This window comes from Eleutherodactylus coqui, chromosome 9 (assembly GCF_035609145.1).
Source record: "Eleutherodactylus coqui strain aEleCoq1 chromosome 9, aEleCoq1.hap1, whole genome shotgun sequence".
NCBI lineage: Eukaryota > Metazoa > Chordata > Amphibia > Anura > Eleutherodactylidae > Eleutherodactylus > Eleutherodactylus coqui.
Window position 1 is genome coordinate 83634390 of NC_089845.1, and position 20007 is coordinate 83654396.

General features: G+C 44.3%; 1 protein-coding gene across 1 annotated transcript; it reads right to left on the minus strand.

Annotated features, from left to right (window-relative positions):
* Positions 1–3382: 3382 nt before the first annotated feature.
* On the minus strand, positions 3383–19265 carry RNF138 (ring finger protein 138). The gene is made up of 6 exons (XM_066578855.1): positions 19144–19265; positions 16287–16452; positions 15370–15482; positions 7785–7890; positions 5927–6034; positions 3383–3451 (listed from the first exon to the last, which is right to left on the minus strand). The coding sequence occupies exons 1-6, from the start codon at positions 19263–19265 to the stop codon at positions 3383–3385; spliced, it is 684 nt and encodes a 227-aa protein (XP_066434952.1).
* Positions 19266–20007: the final 742 nt, after the last annotated feature.

Consider the following 20007-nt stretch of genomic DNA (forward strand, 5'->3'; position numbering starts at 1 on the left):
ACAGTGCTTTATGCACCCAAATCATTGTGATGAGGTGCACTGAAAAAAAATCCACACCGAAAAAGGCCAGCTCTCAAGAAATGCCATGTTTGAGCACAGGCCTGTGAGGCTCCATTGAAATAAATGGGAGTATTGTACTGCAGGATGCTGCGGTATAGAGCCTTAGACCACTCTACACAGATTATTACGCCCCCTTCATTGCAATGTGTTAAGTGGTGCATTAAAAACACGCTAACCGCAAGAAAATAATATTTTAATGTGCATTTGAAACCCTTCCCTAAACTGCATCTGAGAAGCCCCTTGAAACTAAATGGAAGCGCAATACAGCATGTTTATTGGGTGTTTAACACTCTTAAAAACCACTGGTGTGTAAGTGGATTTACAGTATATGTATATTTTATAGACCGTTCTTATACTTAAACTCCCGCAGGTGTGAATGAACACCATGGGGGACTTAAACATTTCTCTCTTGCTTGGACTACATCTTGGTTTCCTAACCCATGAGTTCATCGAGAGAAAGCATACTTGCCCAAACGCAACAATGCTTAGGCTCATAAAGAACATTGTTAAAGCAAGGCCTTGCACTAGAGGGTTAAATACTCAATACAAGCATTCCCAAAGAGAGCTGATGTGGAACCTGAAAAACTTCAGTTGTAAGTTAAGAGGTTTTCCCACTTGGAGCAAGTTAATCCTTATACACGGGATAGGAGATAACTAACCATTGGTGGGGTCCAACTGCTGCAACCCCACCGATACTGAGACCAGGTGTCTGGTCAATCACTCAATGAATAGAGTTCACAACAGCACAGGTCCATTCATTCCAATAAGTGTACTGAGGATTGTAAATAGATGAGCGAGCGTACTCGGATAAGCACTACTCGCTCGAGTAATTGGCTTTATCCGAGTATCGCTGTGCTCGGGGCTGAAGATTCGGGTGCCGCTGCGGCTGACAGGTGAGTCGCAGCGGGGAGCAGGGGAGAGCGGGCGGGAGAGAGGGAGAGAAAGATCTTACCTCCGTTCCTCCCCGCTCTCCCCTGCAGCTCCCCGCTCCGTGCCGGCACCCGAATCTTTAGCCCCGAGCACAGCGATACTTGGATAAAGCCAATTACTCGAGCGAGTAGTGCTTATCTGAGTACACTCGCTCATCTCTAATTGTAAAGCTTAAGCACTCTGGCACTCAGTGAAATGACTGGAGCTGCTATGTACTTGTGAAACCTCCACTCCATTAATTTGGGGACCTAACCAGACCCCCTACTCCTGGAATCATTGGGGGATTCAGCTTGCAAACTCACCAGGCAGCTAGTTATTCATGATCCTGCAGTCACGGACTATGCTTTTAAACCAAATGTGAAAGGCACCTGTGCAGACTGCGAGTATTTGCTAGAATTTCTAAGGAAACCATAGGACTGACTACAAAAAAAAAAATTATCTTAAAAAAATCTGACAAGATGCTGTAACAGGTCTTTGAAAATGCATCTGCTGGACAGGAATTCAGATGCAAGTGCAAGACAAATAGTTGGAGGATACTTTTTTTTGCCTTATCACAGTATCAGGCCCAGTGGGAAGCAAGTATACTTTGTGAATATTAATTGACCCTTAAGGCATATTCACACAGGTCAGAATTGCTGCAGATTCTATATGGGAATTAGCTGTGGGAAATCTGCAGCCTGTACAGTACTAGCATGGGGATGGTTTTAGAAGTCCCATCCACACCCTGCGGTGTAAACCTGCAGCATAATCTGACCCAGAGTGCAGATGTTCACACAGTCAGATGAAGGATTGAAATCCATACAATTTGTTGTAGATTGATTTCTGCAGAAACCCCCCAGCAGATGCAGTGAGTGTAGATCACTTTAAGAAGCCTGGTCTGGAGGTACAGTAAACACTTCCATATCTAGTGCTTTACTGTATGACACTTACTGAAAGTTTAGTTGTCTGTGTACAATCTTTGCACAATAGAAAAATTCTCAAATTGAACTCAGCCCAGGAAATACATTAAAAAAAAAAGTGGAAATGAGACTTAAAGGAGATGTCTCGAGGAAGCAGTGAATTTTTTTTTTTTTTTGCCCAGTCCCCCCCCATTAAGCACACATTACTAAGCCCCCCTGTAAATGACATTTCTAGCTGGTTCGTACTTACCGTTCCAGCGTTTCAGCAACTTATAAAAGTTTCCCCAAGATGGCCGCCGGCTCTTTCCCCGTCGCGCGCGCTCCCGAGACTCTGCCAGCTGTGTCTCCATGGCGACCGGACGCCCCGCAGCCACCAACCGGCGCTAGCCCGCAGCCGCCGACCGGCGCTAGGTTCCGGAGCCCGGCGCTAGGTTCCGGAGCCCGGCGCTAGGTTCCGGAGCCCGGCGCTAGGTTCCGGAGCCCGGCGCTAGGCTCCGGGGCCTTCACCTGTCAGTGAACATCACCCCCGACCCATCACTTACCCCCCTGGCCCAGCGCTAGTTCCCCCGGCCTAGCGACAGCGCCCTCCCCCATCGCAGCGACAGCGCCCTCCCCCATCGCAGCGACAGCGCCCTCCCCCATCGCAGCGACAGCGCCCTCCCCCATCGCAGCGACAGCGCCCTCCCCCATCGCAGCGACAGCGCCCTCCCCCATCGCAGCGACAGCGACGACAGCCCCCCCCCCATCGCAGCGGCAGGCCCCCGGCCCATCACTTACCTGGACGGCAGGACAGCTGGACAGCTGGGCGGCTTCTCCGGACAGCTGGGCGGCTCTGCCCCTTCCTCTAACAGAGGATGGTACAGAATGGCCGCTCCAGCGCGCTCCCGAGCAGTGACAGCTCTTCTGCGCATGCGCAGAAGAGCTGTAGCGGGGAGCACACTGAAGCGGCTCGTGCTGAAAGGAGAAGACCGGACTGCGCGAGCGCGTCTAAAAAAGCAAGCTGCCAGCGAATTTAGACGGAACCATGGAGACGAGGACGCTAGCAACGGAGCAGGTAAGTGAATAACTTCTGTATGGCTCATATTTAATGCACAATGTACATTACAAAGTGCATTAATATGGCCATACGGAAGTGTATAACCCCACTTGGTTTCGTGAGACCACCCCTTTAACCCTTTCCAGTCCACTGCCTGACGTCTGAAGGCATTCTGATTGAAGACTGTACAGCTCCGATGTCGGAAGAAATCTGACAGGGTATTCTTACTGTATATTACTGGCTGCTCTGTTGTCGGGGGGCCTCTCCAGCATGTCATGTACCGCAGTACTGGCTCTAGGCAGCAGATGGCGCCATTGTATAATGGCCGAAAGAGTAAGCCCCCTAGGAAACCCTGAATCTAAAATTTGATTGCAAAGGGTTAAAATATTTTATTAGACAAGGAGAACGATACATATTTGACTTTTGTAAAAGATTGATAGGATCAGTAATTACACCATCAGTAGAAAGAGTCATAGGATTTCTCAATTGCTGCTTGGAACTGCGCTTCTTCGTCAAGGTGGACATTCTGTAGGTAAGCAATAAATTACAGGTTTAGCTTCCAAGTAAAGCGTCATTTACACATACAGATCAACACTAAAATGTAGACTGACCAGGGTTTAGAAGTAGTAAAGAAAACTTTATGTAGGCCAGGAGCGCTCACATCTCTCTCCCCCCCCAGCGACTGAAGGGGGCTTTACACTATCTGAACAGTCGTTCAAAATACTCCAGCAAGTTGTTAGCATACAAATGACTGCTTTTACACAGAGCAATTGTTCAGTTTAGCAGTCTCTGAAGCGCGCCACTCCCTGCAGAGTAATTGGCTGCTCCTCGAAAGACAAAGGATTGCCTGTTTACACCAGACAATTGGCAAGTTTTTTTTTTTACGCAAGCTGAAACAAATCGACTCGTGCACAAAATTCTTACCGCGGCTTGCGCAAATGGGGATTGATCAGAGTAAAACCCCATTTACACTGAAATATGATTGCTCAAAAATCACTCATCTTTGCAGTCTATTGGAGCTAATGAGCTACTAAAGAGTTATGCAGGCAGAGCAGAACGCCGCTATCACTCGGTGAACAATACAGCTGTTCTGCATAATCAAACAGCTGCATTGTTCTCCTCACTTACAGATCACATCTCGCTGTGAACTACCAGCAGGACATGAGCTGAAAGAATCTTATCAGTGCTGCTGACTGTGATAACAGCCTGCACCACTGATCACTAGAATTGAGCAAGGAACAAATTGTGCACGAAAACTGCAGTGTCTGTGCGTTTAGAGTTATCGCTCAAAAGATGGCTTTGAGGGAATTTTGAGCGAGAATCGTTGTGTATATGGGCCTTTACCAATGTCACACTCCCCCCCCCCTCCCTAGAGTAGTAATCAGAGCTCACCGGAATTTATTTTGACTTCTTAAAATGACTACAGTTCTAACAACCTATTCAATTGGTAATATAAATAATTTTATATTTTTTTTGGTTTTAACACCCTGGAAATAAGTCAGTCATTTTGTGTACGGTCCAGGAAACTCGTGGCCAGTTGGCAGAGCTGGTAATATCAGGGAAAGGGGTACATTTTTAGCTTCTGTTTTAGGGCGCCCACCCACTGCCGATTTTTTTTTTCTTTGCATTTTTTCTCAAGAGCAATTAGAATTGAATGTACTCCTGTCCACTGGCGTTTTTTTTTGCGGTGCATTGCGATTTTTAACATAGGAACTGTCAGTTGCATATGTGTCCTTATTTTTCTCCTAATGCACCCATGAATGTCAATGGAAATTAATGGAAAAGGCGCGAAAACGCCGCAAAAAACGCACGGAAAACGCGGCAAAAACGCGCCGAAAACGCTGCGTTTTTCACGCACGAAAATCGCAAACGCCAGTGGGTGGGCACCCTTATAGTTTAGCATCATTCAGTAGTATTTATTATATGAGGTACCACAGTGAGCTAGGCCTGTTTCACATGGGCGAGAAAATTGCGCAATGCGAGAGCGTGTGAAAATGCAGAATTATTAAACTAATCATTTTCAAAGGTTTCCTTCACATTTGCAATGTTTTCACTCATGCGATGTTGAGAGAGAAAAAAAAAACAAAAAAAAAAAAAACACGGCATTCTCTATCTTTCTGTGATTTGCAATATTTTATATCTTAAGTCGCCCACGTTTCCCTATGGAGCCTTCGTTTTATCGCATCTCAACACACGAACTTGTGATTTTCTTGCAATGCGTTTGTAGCATTAGAAAGTCCGATTGTCTTTCACACGAGAAAAAAAACCCATAAAAAAAAAAAAATCACGCAGAAAAAAAAAGCGAGAAAGACGCAAGTGGCAGGGATGTTTTTGTGAGATAAAGCAGCGCTGATGTTCAAAAATAAATAAATAAATAGCGAAAACAAAGACATCACAATTGTCTGTGTGAAACCAGCCTCAGGCCACTCACACCAGCCACTTTCTGCTGTGATTAGCACAGTGTCCCAAGTGCCACACTAATCATGGTACAACACTCCCAGACCGACGTTGGAATGCAGCGTTTCTAACGCTTTGATTTTCGAGCGCAGTCTTATTTTTGTACTTTTTAACGCATGTCATCACCCATCACAATGATGGGGTGCATTAAAAAGCACTGTAAAATGCGTTCAAAGAAGCTCAAATCTTGGTAAAAAGGCTACAATTTTAAGCAGTGTTTTCTGAATGCATGTGTGCGAGCGGCCTTAGGCTACATTCAGACTAGCCTCTTGTTTACCGATTTGAAGAACCGCAGCTTTTCCAGTCTAGAATCACTGCAGATTTATGCTGTAAGGAAGTGGGGTGTATTAAAACCCCCATAAAACTGCCCTTTGATATTGCATTTACGGGGTGTTCTAATACAAGCCCTTGTGTGGTAATTGGTTGCTGCAAAGTTCTAGGCTATAAATCAATATACCTGCTGGAAAGCCTAAATATTCCTGCAGGTGCCAATAACTTCCAGGTGATTTATGTAAACTAAGTTCATTTAGCGCACATTTCTTACCATAAACTCTTCATAATTAAACTGGTGCCTGGCATTAAGGTGTGCGACAATATTCCCAGTTGTATGAATGGTATCCCCACAGGGCAGAGTAGAGCATATAGGGCACACCTATAGAAGTAGTCGCACATGGGATACAGGTTACATCACACCAATGAAACAAAACAGAAGAAGCCATTTGTCAAGAATTGATTACATTATAATGATTTACTAACTCCAAAAGGCTTGTTGATTCTGTAATTATTCTGATTGCCAGATTGGAGTCAGGAAGGAATTTTTTTTCCCGTCGGGCCCTTTTGCACGGCCGTATGAGTTTTTAACATTTTCTCGGCCGCACTGTAAAATTGTATCACCAGACGTTTTTTCCGCGCTCACGGCCAGTGTTTGCTCCCGGTCGTGTAAATGGGTGAGGAATGTTTTTAGTTAAAAAAAATAATTCTACCGCACCCAGGAAAACAGTCGCTCTGCCAAAATCCTCAGGATGCCTTCCAATGCCTATATACAGGCACCTGTAAGCTTTTCGCAGGACACTGCTAAAATGCCTCCCCCTCCCTTTTTTTCCAGCTGCTGCCATATATTGGGCAAAAGATCGTTCCAAAACTATCTTTTGCCCCGTCATACATGCAGCAGCGTGTATCGCAGTTTCACACGCCGTATATTCACTTGTGTGAACGACTGCATTGGAAACGTGTATCAGTTGGCCCTAAAAACACACCGTTTATGCGCTGGTGTGACTGAAGCCTTGAGTGGGAAAAATTTGCTTCTACCTCATTGGGTTTATTTTTTTTGCCTTCCTCTGGATCCACCTTGAGCGTAATACGATAAACTGGACCACCCAAATATTGTTACACTCAAGAAAGGCATGTTCTGTACAGAAACTATAGAATGGGGTTCAATCTACTAAGCCAGTGTTCCCCAACTCCAGTCCTCAGGGACCGCCAACAGGTCATGTTTTCAGGATTTCCTCAGTATTGCACAGGTGATGTAATTATTGTTGGTGCCTCAGACATTGCCACAGGTGTTCTTACTATAGGATATCCTGAAAACATGACCTGTTGGTGGTCCTTGAGGACTGGAGTTGGGGACCGCTGCACTAAAGAGTCATCTCTACTATTCTTATGGGGTCAGTTAACAATATAATGCCAGAGGCCAGTCAAGCTGTCCCCATAGAAGTCTCACATTGGTGGAAACTGAATGGAAAAGGTCAGATTTCTACCTATCAAAATTCCAAACAGGTTTGTTAGTAGGGAGATGGAAGAGATCTGCATGATGACTGAGCACATGTGCATGTCCAGCTTAACTGAGGAATAATGAGGTTTTAGATGTGCAGTAAAAAAAAAAAGAAAAAAAAAAAAGGCTGAATTGATTTTGTAGCAATTCTGCCAAATTCAATAGAAGCGAGTGCTAGTGAGCCACTCATCCATTATACAATGTACCGTACATCAGTGCTTCTCAAACTCCAATCCTCATTAGTCCTGGAAAGCAATTTAAGTATGAACGAACATACAGTTGGGAGCTGTATAGATACTGGCTTATATTGGCACGCTATGTTGGGCTTGATTTTAAAAAAACTTTATGCAATAAAGAGGGGGGGGGGGGGAAACGAATGGATTAAATCCACGTTGACACCCCAGGTTACATATGATTTAGAGATGTTACATAAAGTCTATGTATGCATTTTTTAAAAAGATTGAAGAATATGCTGTGACACAATGTCACTAAGTATATGCAACCTTGCCCCAAACACTTTCACATTAAAAGTAGGGAAACGTTGAAAGGATCATTCAGCTCTACAGAAGTCTCCAAATGCAAACTTATTCTATGGCTTACTTATAAAAAAATACAATTGTTTAGAATTTACCGCTTCTGCAACTTCATAGTGATGCGTGAAGTTACAGTGGTCGAGTAGGGCTTTTCTGTTCAGGCTTCCTTGCGGGCACAGTGGGCACTCATACACTGCATCAAACCTGGAAATGATACATAAATGTACAGAGACGTTATTAAACAGGAACTACACCAACACCTTGTTCACCATCTAATGAAGACCCTCATCCCCACCTTCCTTATATGTACAAGTTCACGTTCAATTTCCATGTTTGCTAGCACCGCTGATACCAACCTGGAGGGATTCTCTTCCTCTCCAGGGGCCCCAGGAAAGCCACATGGACTGAGCTCAAGGGTATATATGCCATTGGCTTCAGGTTCTCATGCAGTCAAACAGCATTAATGCACCCCCAGTCACGTTAAAATGTAAAAACCCTCCCAAAAACGTTGCCTCTTTTACTGTAGGTTTTGAGTGTTTCATGTAAATATATTTGGCGCAAAACTGATTTGCCTTAAGTCCATTTTTAACCCGTTCATGAGCCAGTAAAATGTACCCACTTGTGTTCCGGCAGTCAAAACTTATGTTTTTATCACTCTTAGCTGTACGACACCTTGTTTCTTGTTGGAGAAGTTCAAGCTTTTATAGGAATTAATTTTAGATACATATTGTACTGAATAACTTTGTTTGGGGCAATGGAAAAAAAAAACAAAAAAAAAAAAACACAACTTTGTATGGCACCACATCAAGGCCAGAGCATTTATATTTTTCCATTGACAGCTGTATGGGGGCAGTTTTTTTTTTTGTGGGATAACTTGTAGTTGTTATTGGTACCATGTTGAGGTATATGGCCATTTTTTTATTTTTTATTTCTGTTTCGTTTAAATGAGATGAACGTATAATTGGCTATTTTGGCATTTAATTTTTCTTCAATGTTCAACCCTTTAACACTACATGGACGTCCTGCAGGTTCAGGATATGTATGGAGCGGAAACACTGATCTAGTCCGGTGCATAAAATTCGAGTGCCAGCTGTTTCTTACAGAAGACACCCGCCTGCAACAGCTTCAATAAGCCATGCCGCTTCTTGGAGCTGTAAACGCTTTAAATGCTGTCAATTCTGACAGTGGCATTAAATGCCCAATCGATGTTCAAGGGTACCGCACTGCCCCTTGTGATAAGATTGCAGGTTGCTGTGTGGTTGCTAGGGCCCCAGGGCTGCCATTGCAGATTGCCTGTCAGATCGTAGTATAATGTAATACTATGGCATTGCAGGTTTTTGTCCCCTATGGGGACCTTAAAAAGAAGAAAAAAAAGTTTTTTTTGTTTTTTTTTTTTTGTTTTTTTTTTTATATTTAATAAAAAGGTAAATCAGTTTTAAAAGCTTTTGCTATATTTATAATAAAAGAAAATAAACAAAAATACATATTTGGCATCACTGCATCCATGAAACTCCGATCTATCAAAGTAATGCATTATTTACCCCACATGGTGAACGTAAAAAAAAAGCCCTTGCACAACTATGTCGACGGAAAAATAAAAATTTATGTTTGTCAGAAGATGGCAGTTGAAAAATTATAATAATTTGGCATAGTCGTAATCACACTGACCCACAGAATAAAGCCATCATGTCATTTTTGTTGCAAATGACACCCAAAGAGGGAAAAATGTTGTTTATTTTCCATTTCATTAAATAGTACCATTGAAAAAGAATGGATTACTTACCGATAGTCCTTTTTCCGGGAGTTATCACGACAGCCCCATTACATATGGAGGTTGCCCTCTGACCTCAGTAGGGACAGGAAGAGCCTTTAAAGCACCTCCCCCACCATCATCTCAGTAACTTTCAAATTATTATGGCGTACAATGTATACAGACCAAAATGTCCCTTTATTCTGTATTTTAATTGAGGAAGAAAAAAAAAACATTACTTCTATAGGGGAGGGGCTTATGGGCAGTCGTGATGACTTCCAGAAAGAGGACTATGGGTAAGTAATCCATTCTTTCTCTGGTTGTCATCACGATGGCCCCATTACAAATGGACCAATACCAAATTATAAGTATTCTTAGGGTGGGACTACTGCCTGAAGGACTTTCCGTCCGTTCGCCAGGCCTTTGTTAAACTGCACATTAACCCTATGGTGCTTTATAAATGTGTGCAGACTGGACCAGGTAGCTGCTTTACAGATTTGCTCAGCAGAGGCCTGTCTCTGCCCTCTAGTAGGAAAGGGATCTTGTAGAGTGGGCTTTGATATTTTCCGGAGGATCGAGACCCAAGCCTTTGTATGCCTCCTGAATAGCTGTCTTGATCCATCTTGCTATGGTACTTTTAGACTCTTTCCTCTGCTCAGCCCCTGAAATTGGACAAAGGTGTTTTCTGAAGCATTGGGTAGCCTCTAGATATGCTAGAACAGCCCTCCCGATGTCCAAATTATGGAATTCTCTTTGCCATTACGGGGGTCCTGGCAGAAAGAGGGTAGGGTAATTGACGGCTCTCTGAAATTTAGAGAGGACCTTCGGAAAGAAGGTGGAATATAGGTTAAAGATGATCCGGTCATCTTGCACTATCACATGGGTTCAATGCAAGATAATGCCTGCAATTTTCCTACTCTCCGTGCAGAGGTTATGGCAACCAGGAGTGAGACCTTAAGTATGAGTAATTTTATGGGGCATTGGGAGAGGGGTTCAAAGAGTGGCTTACAGAAACTGTTGAGGACCAAATTTAGGTCCCAGGTTGGAACAGTTTCCCTAATAAAAGGCCAGAGTCTGTTGGCCCCTTTAGAAACCAGCGAACCCAGTAATTCTTTAAGGGAAAATCCAGACAGGACCCCAACACTGCCACTTGCACTTTTCGGGTTTTTGGGCTTAAACCCTTTTCTAGGCCTGCTTGCAGGAAAGCGAGAATTATGGGGAGATCTATGTTTGGCATCTCTCTCGGGTCTCCATCCTGGTGTCATGTTCCACCCTGGTGACCAACAATTGATAAGGCTATCATGTTATCAGGCAGGATTTTGACATGCCTTCCTCTGAGGTGGTGTTCTGCTACACAAAGGGTCTCCCAGGTCACCCTTAGTTCTCTATAATTGGACGAGCATGCGGCTATTCGGGAGTCCCAGGTTCCCTGAAAAGTTAGTTCAGATACTTGTGCTCCCCACCCCCTCTTGCTTGCATCAGTCATAACTGCTGAGGTTATTCTGGGACGTCCACCAGCATAGGGATTGTTTAACTTTAACGGATAGGCTCAGCTTTTTTATTTACGCAGGTTTGCCGTTTGCCCCAGTGGGTAAGGATAAAGCATTGCAGCTGTTGAGTATGAGCTTGGGCCCATTGGACTATTTAAATACAGGCTGTTAGTAGGCAAAGAAGTTTCATTGCGTCCCTAATGGAAACTCACGTTGCCTGGCATAGGGACGATACTGACTGAATGAGATCCTTACTCTTGAAAGGAGGGAGCCATTATTCCTGGGTGTGGGAGTCTAGGAGTACTTCTAGATAGATCTTCTGTCCATGCCACTCAATGTGCATAAGACTATGGACAAATCTGTGCGCACAGTTTCCACTGATTTTGAAACCAACAGTAAATCATCCAAATAGGGGAAAATAAAGATCTGTTTTCTCCTAAAGTAGGCTATTATTTCTACCACGACTTTTGTGATTACTCTAGGGGCAGTAGATATACCAAAGGACGGGAGCCTTAAATTGGTACTGATGAATTTAATCACCTATTTGCAAAGTAGACCCCAAGATCCTTTAGCTCCTGAATGCCCTTTATCAAATTATTTGTTCTTGAGGGGACCCTGGGGAGGTTAAGAAGAATCTTTTGGGGGACAGGGAGTTAAATTCGATTTGATATCCCTTTTCAATTATTTGTAATACCCAGGGGTTGGACGTTACCCGCCACCACTGGTCTATGATAGTCTACCCCCCCCCCCCCCCCACCACCATTCGGTCAGAAGCTTGCTGTATTGCCTTACACCGACCTCCTTTGGGGTACGACCACTTCCCTGTTTTCCCTTTGGTTTCTGGAGGTGGCTGCTGTGTCCTTCTTGAGAAGGGCCGTCTACTGTATGACCTATCTGGAAGAATCTTATTCTTATTATTCGCTTTTTCGAGGATTTTATCCAGGACAGGGCCGAACATGTACTCTCCTTGAAAGGGTATTGCACAGAGCTTGTTTTTTTGAGGTTATGTCTGCCGACCATGATTTCGGCCTTAGTGCCCGTCTTGCGGTGTTACTCAAGACTGCGGTTTTTGCACCGTATTTCACAGATTCCGCTGGAGGCATCTGCTAGGAATCCCAAAGCCATCTTTAGGAGGGAAAGGCAGCCTGCTATTTCCTCTCTGGGTGACCGCTCTTTAATTAAGGCCTCCATTCGGTCTAGCCACAGAACCATGGACGTCACCGCAATATTGGCTTCTATGGTGAAGGAAGTCGCTTCCCATGAATTTTCCCTCAACCAATCCACCTTCTTATCCATGGGGCCTGAGAGTTGTCATACGTCCTCAAAGGGTAGCAGGTTTTTTTTTCTACTTTGGCCATTTGCATATCTCCTTTCAGGGTTTCCCTATATATGCATACATCTTCTGGTGCGAACACCAGTCTGTTTTTGAACTCTTGAGACTGAAAGCCTTTTTTCTTGTTCTTGCCATTCATCTGAGATGACTTGCTTTGGGGGTTTTATTAACAAAATAGTTTTCCTTCTGGACTGAAGCCCCCCAAACATTTCATCCTGGATGATTCTTGGTGGCCGGTCCTCTTCTATTTGCATAGTCTCTCTCACCACCTTGAAGAGATGCTCCACGTCATCAAAAGAGAAATAGTATTTTTTCTCACCTTCAGCTTGTGGCAATTGATCCTCCAATTCCCCTTCTGACAGGAGTTCCAGGGATTCTTCTAAGATGGAACTCAGCGACTCTGCTGGCCTCGACCGTTTAGAAGGTCTTGACGAACCAGGCTGCGTATGGGGGAGAGATGCTTGTAATTCCCCCCCTATCATACTCCTAATGTCTGGCTTAAAGGACGCTCTTTCGTCAGAATTTTTCCTGTGCATTCTTCACATAATGATTTTTTGCAACTATCTTCCAATCTTTTACTGCAGATAGCGCATTTTTTGGCCTGTTTTTTGGGGTCCATTTTACCTTTCAGACCTTCTTTTAAAAAAAAAAAAAAAAAAAAACAGTCTGAAAAACATATGCAAAGAATTGGGGAAAAAAAGGGAACTAGTATGCATTTAAATTAACAGCAGTGACATTGCATATTCATTTTTTGCTATAGCCACTCACAGTTTGCAGAAGGTCTGCCTCTCCCTCGCGTTCTGCTGAGCTGTCGCATGCTGACATGCTGGAGCTATTACACCGACTCGTAGGGTAACCTCTAGTGGCAGTAGAGCTTGTCAGTGGATGCAGATTTTAAAATTTGGCGTCACTTTCAGGTTCCCAGGTAACCCCCCACCCCCACCCCCCACTCAGTGTTGTGCATCTAACATCACCTCGTAGTTCTGGGTGAGGTGATCGCTTGTGCGTCATCGCAGTGCCGGCCCGTCAAATGAAATCTTTAGTGTTGCGCCGCCATCTGCAGAGAGCGCCTCAGGATGCTGACCTACCATGGAGAACTGAGCTGCGCGGCAAATTACGGCTCCATGGCAGTGCAGGCCAGGGATGCAGGGACCGAAGCGGTGTGCAGACCCGGCCTCTTCCCTCCAGGGGATCTTCAGCACGATATGCCTCGGTGAGTATCTGCTGATGCTTGCTCTTCATATGGCCACCGTAGGGACAGGAAGGCCCTGAGGAGATGACGGAGGGGGGAGGTGCTTTAAAGGCTCTTCCTGTCCCTACTAAGGTCAGAGGGCAACCTCCATGTGTAATAGGGGAGTCGCGATGATGACCGGGGAAATACAACTCATCCCGCAAAAAGAACAAGCCCTCAGATATCTACGTCGATGGTTAAATAAGGGTTATGATTTTTTTAAAACGAGGGGGGAAAACATGAAAATGAGAAGGAAAAAAAATAGTCTAAACACTTTTTGCAAAAACAGAAAACAAGAACAATGACTGCAGCATCTGTGGTGTTAAATGGTGTAGAGGAGTAATTATATAAGCCATCACTTCTCTACTTTTCTGGGGAAGATCCCATGTGTGACAACCAGAGAGCAAATATACTCAGATTGATAAAATGAACACAAATTCATGTCCCCATTCTACTGGGACAGAGAGCCATACAAGAGAATCACAGATCGTGCATGTTGCTGGCTTGTCACCCCTCCACACACAATGATTGAACCAAGGGCTGTAAATTAATTATTCACAACCCCATTTCAAGCGGCTGTAGCTCTGGTTCTATAATGGCTACCAACATGTTTTTGGTGGCCAAGAATTGAAGAGGACACCAAAAGCATGTCTGTAGATCTGAAAGAATCAGAGCTACATTTAAAATAGAAGGAACTCCGATTGTCCAAAACCATATACTGTCCTTTTCCTACAGAACAAACCGCTCGTCCTAAACTGCTGGAGGGTTAAACAGTGAGTAACGTGGGCTCAGGAATTGTAAGACTAATCTCATCTGACAATGAAAAAAGTGGAAAGCGGCTAAAGTTTTTATTTAAGTTTTCACTTCCCACCATCACCAATGGCCAGGCATGGTCTGTAATATTAAAAAAGGAATAGGACTTTAAAAAATTCTGCTAAAACCAAAAAACACACAACCCGCCAATAACTACCACACATGCAAGTCAAATTCAGACTATATTCAGCAAGACTGCCTAAGCAGTGTATATGTCTAACAACTGACTACCATTCAAGATACAGAAGAGGACAGTCCATTGGCTAATATTTGACTATGGGCAGCTAAGGAACTATATGAGGAAATATCTTCTGCCATATACACTGTACATAAGGCCCAGACATGACATAAACCTAGATTAAGCCACATTTTAGCTTTTGTGGGGGTTTTTTTTGCCTTAAACCATATGTTAGCTGGAAACCAATAGTGAAATATCAAATGCGCTACAAATAATACATTTCCTTTTGGCCACACACACTTGTTGTGTTTATTAAGTTTGTGTATCAATCCAACAAAAAATAAAATTAAGCTCAATTAGGTTCTCTGTACATGGAGGAATTATCACATAGAAGACACAGTACAGCAGTGCCGTTGTGTACTACACTGCCATTGCACCTCAGTGCAGTATTATACAAGTTCTGTGCCTATGCACATGAGCCAAAAAAATTGCTTAAAGAGGGTTGTCCAGTTCTAAACAGTTGATTGCTTATCCTCAGGATAGGTCATCAATAGGAGATGAGTAGTGGTCTGCCAATCAGCAGTACTTTGGGCAGCTGTGCTTGTGCACCTAGCTGATTTCAGCAGGAAACAGACGGCTCCGTTCTCACTGCAGTGGCCAGACTTTGTATAACAGGACATTCACTTCAATGGGATAGCTGATCAGTGGAGGTCCCAGGAATTCAGACCCTAGTCCATCTATTATCGATGGCTTATCCTCAGGATTGGCCATCAATAGTTTGCGACAGGACAACCCCTTTAAATTTGACATTTTGCATCATGACCCTGGATTGGAATATTCAAAAAAAAAAAAAAAGCAGCACTTGTCTCTTCATTGTTTTGATCTTACTGCTTGGTAGCATGTGGGTCACTCTGCAACTTTAAGTCTTTGGGTGCAATTCCAAATTCCTCCTGGTAACACCTGCAGGACTTGTAGTGGAGTCGCATATGAGACAATTTCACCTATTAAAGAAATTTCAATTATATATTAGAAACTTCTGATAAACATGGCTTTTCAAAAAAATTCACAGAATGGAGAATATGAATGGACTCCAGTTGTAATACTTTTACCGTCTTCCTCTGAACAAGACATACGGAGAAGAGTTGTGCATCTTCTTACCCACATTAAAGGGGGTTGTGCCAAAATGCACAACCCATTCCAGGTCCTACTCTTCACACCCCTGACAACCATCTGGTTTTGCTAGGTGGAGTCACAGCCAGGTAGTCACATTGGCTGCTTCGGGTGGGGGGAATGAACCGTCCTGTTTTTGAGGGTGGTACAAGGTCCACCAGAATGGCAGCCGATCTTACTGAGAGGCAGCGTGTTCTGGATCACAGAGGGGGTCCTCAGCAGGAAAGGCTACCATGATGTTCCTATATCCCAATAGGGCGTATGAACAGGGGTTAAACTCCTAACAGTCCCTTAAAGATTATGCTGACATGCTGTGAACTTTGCGGAAGAAGCAATCCTCCGCCGCAGCTGACAACAGAGTTTCTCCCATTGTCCTCAGTGGGAGAGCTCGCATCGCATGCACTTAGAACGTGATGTAATGCTGCCGCCGGCCCCATTGAAAGCCATGAGCGCTGCAATGCAAGAGCACACCGCATGATAGAGAATGCCACGATTGGATTCCCGCATGGCGGTGCCATGCAGGGAAACATTGCTCATGTATACGACCTCATTCAAAAGAATGCGGTTCATATTTGTGCATCCCGCAGTGCACAAATCTCGCCCGCGTGATGCCGACCTAAGAAAGAACATCTTACCCCTTTTCCACAATACGTGCAACTTTGGGAGACGATCCTCATTTTCATTTCTATGCCAGCAGCTCTTGTTGGTGCGGATCTTTCCCATCTACATAAGGCTGCACGGCAGAGAGGACAATGTGCTCCACTTGCTTTTATGGCCAACAACAAGCATTTTCTGCAAAAGCTGAAAAGAATTGGATTTGGTTTTAAAGAAACTCCACCCAAAGTTGATTTTTCCAATTTTTTCCCATTCTGCTAAACATCACACTTGGCATGCCGTGAGTTACAGTAACAAGTAGAGCCAAGTGATAGGAAAAGCGAGCCGTGTTGACGGGGTTAGGTTGAAGTTTCTGAGAACTTGGTACAAGATTCAGGAATAATTAGGTTTTTTCAGAAACAAAAAAAAACAAAACTAAGAACTAAAAATAGTTGCCCCCTTTTTCCTCTGCACCAGTTTTGCTAACTGACATTTATGAATACTGGTGTACTTCAGCATGGAGTTCACTGGTATGTGATTATAAAGTGATGTGTATTCTCCATGACAGCACGTAGATGGATTACAGGTACAACGCCATAGTGCTGTGGACAAATTTCATAAACTTTCCAACAAATCCAAAAAGGTAAAAAAAATAAAATATCAGACTTTAAGGGTATATTCACGTGGGCGATTTTCCTGTGCGAATTGGTCGTTAGGCGCTGATGCAACGACCTTACCGCAATGATGATTGCGGAATGGTCGCAGATTGGATGGCTTCCATTGACTTCAATGGAAGCTGTGCGCACGGAATCTGCCTGAGAATACAGCAAGCTGAGATTCCACGCCCCCTTCCCATGAGCAGAACAAACAAACAAGCAAAAGGGTTTTCAGTTTGTGGGCAATAAAAAATAAAAAACAAAAAACAGCATTTCCATAGCATGCTGTGGTAGGCATCTGCTGCAGAATCCGGAGGTGGACGCCCGCTCTAGATTCCTCTATGCAAATCCAGACGTATGCAGGTGGCCCAAATCTGATATAAGTGCTGTTATGTGCAGCCCCCATGCCATTGTACTGTTCAATCCTGCAGCTACTATTATCTTAAGACAAGCAAGGGTGCATTTATACAAATTGTTCTTGACCCACATTGAGGGCGCATTCAGACGACCGTATATCAGCTGGGTTTTCACGCCGGCCGATATACGGCATCTCTCTGCAGAGGGAGGAGGCTGGAAGAGCCGGGAGGAGGCTGGAAGAGCCGGGGGCAGTGCTCTGAGCTCCTGCCCCCTCTTCACTCCCTCTCTGCCCCTCTGCACTATTTGCAATGAAAATAGGCGGGACAGGGGTGGGGCTAAGTTCCAGGAATTAGCTCCACACCGTCCCACCTCTCCTCATTGCAAATAGTGCAGAGGGGCGGAGAGGGGGCGGGAGCTCAGAGCACTGCTCCCGGCTCTTCCAGGCTCCCCCCTGCAGAGAGAGACTACGTATATCGGCTCAGCGTGAAAACCCAGCCAATATACGTTCATGTGAATCTAGCCTGAGAACCATGAACGTTTTAACATTTTTAATGCAATTTTTGATGCTGCAGTTTCAGAATAGAAACTACTGAAAATGCATTTAGAAACTGCAGTCCAAAAAAAAAAAAAAAATTCACACCCAAAACTGCATCAAAACGTTAAAGTCTACGTGCGTCTTAGGACTTCGACAGATGAACGTATTCGCAAATACACTTGCCGCAACGCAGTGTATTTGTACATCAACAAGGCTTGGGAGGGAAATAACCAGGCTGTTGTGCCTGGCTGTGTGTCATATATCACTGTAAAGCCACAGAAGATGACAGGGAAAAAGAAAATTGCTCATGTGTACGCCGCCTTACGATTTTTTTGGCCACGTAAAAACAGCCTTAGGGCTTATTCAAACGACTGTATATCGGCAGGGTATTCATGCCGGAGAGGAGGCGGGAGCTCAGAGCACTGCTCCCGGCTCTTCCCGCCTCCTCCCTCTGCAGATAGGGACGCCGTATATCGGCCGGCATGAATACCCAGCCGATATACGGTCGTCTGAATAAGCCCTTATTCTGCAAAATGCACTGAATAATTTCACGCATTTTAAAACACTCCAAAGTAAACTTCACACGGGCGAGCGCGACGTGGGTTCGTGAAAGTTCACATTCACTGCCTTTTAACGTGATGTCACTATTTTTTCCAATGCTGCTGCGTGTTTAGGCAATCCCATAGATTCTGACAATTTAGCCCAGTTCTAAGGACTGATAGGACATGCTGCATTGTGTAAAGCACATCTGAACACACCAATGTATCAATCAATGGCCGTCTGTAGTCTACCCATTACAGACAGACAGAATACAAACAGAAAATACACCAGTGTAAAGCCGGGCGCACATGAACGGATATGAATTTGAATTTCTGCGATCGCCGTCCACACGGAAGATCCGCAGTAAAACGCAGGCATTTAAAGGCATGTATTTTTGAATTTTCCTTGACACTTGCAGGTATGAATTACACATTCTGCGAGCAGAAGAAAAACAACAGCATGCTATATTTTAACGTGGATTCAGCACGGTCGGCCTCAAGAAATGTCTATGGTTGTGAGCGATCCACAGACCATATGCAATTAACATTGCGCATGAGCGGTGTAAAGGCACGCAACTAGATAGGAGGATAGATCGAAAAGCTGGAACGCTTACTGGAGGGGAGAGAGATCTTTGTGCATACGCGTACATGTGCACGGAAAACCACACGCATCCACGATCATTCGCAATTATTTTCCGCTGACCCACTCATATGATCCTGGCCTAAATGAGCCATAAGCATTAAAGGCTAGGGACAATATGGGAGCACGCAGACCACCTAGAGCAGTGTGACGCGGAGGGGATTTACTTACACGTGCTGACAGTTATGTGTCCTGACTGGCGTCTGAAATATTTCCTGACAGACAGGACAGGTGAAATCCTCCGGATCGGGATCCTCTGACAACACAGAACTGCCGGCTTTTGCTTCTGCCATTACAAACAAGAAGGGGTTTTCTATACAAGAAACAACCTACAAGGAGGATTTCAGTGGATTCTCAGAATGGGCTGCGTCTGTCTGCTCCAGATTTATATCACCTGAGCACCACATTGCTGCCAATTGGGCCTGAAGCCTTGGGAACTAAAGGTGTGTTCACACAGGGCTGCTGTGACAGAGAAGAACTCTTCCTGTGGATATTATGCCGCCATTCAGATTTCACTAATTGCAATGGATGACAATCACGCTGAAAATCTGCAGCGTTTCCAGTCAAATTTTGCGCTATTCGCACGGATAACAAAGAAAAAGCAGGAAGATAGGTCCTGTCCTGTTCTTTTCTCTATTCTGAAATCAGCGGTTTCATTTTGGTATATTTTACGGCCGTGTTTTAGCCCTGGGAGTTTAGGATTTCCTAAATGCCATTTACTTACATTGCACTGTATGAGGAATATCCCCTGACGTCAGAGTCGCACATTGTGTATTTGTTGCGGAATCCACTACATGCTTAGAGGTCATTCACACAAACATATGTGTAAAACGCTGTATTACGCAGCGTTTCACTGCTGTGTGAGCTGGTGTATCGCTCATATGACAGCGATTTTGCACTGCGTATGACCGCATATATCACGCATGCTGTCTTCCTGATTTCATTTTTTTTCTTAAAACTCCGACATCATCGCTTAGTGAAGGTACATATGAACGCCGCACATACGCAACGTAATTGTGTATGTACAGCCTTTTA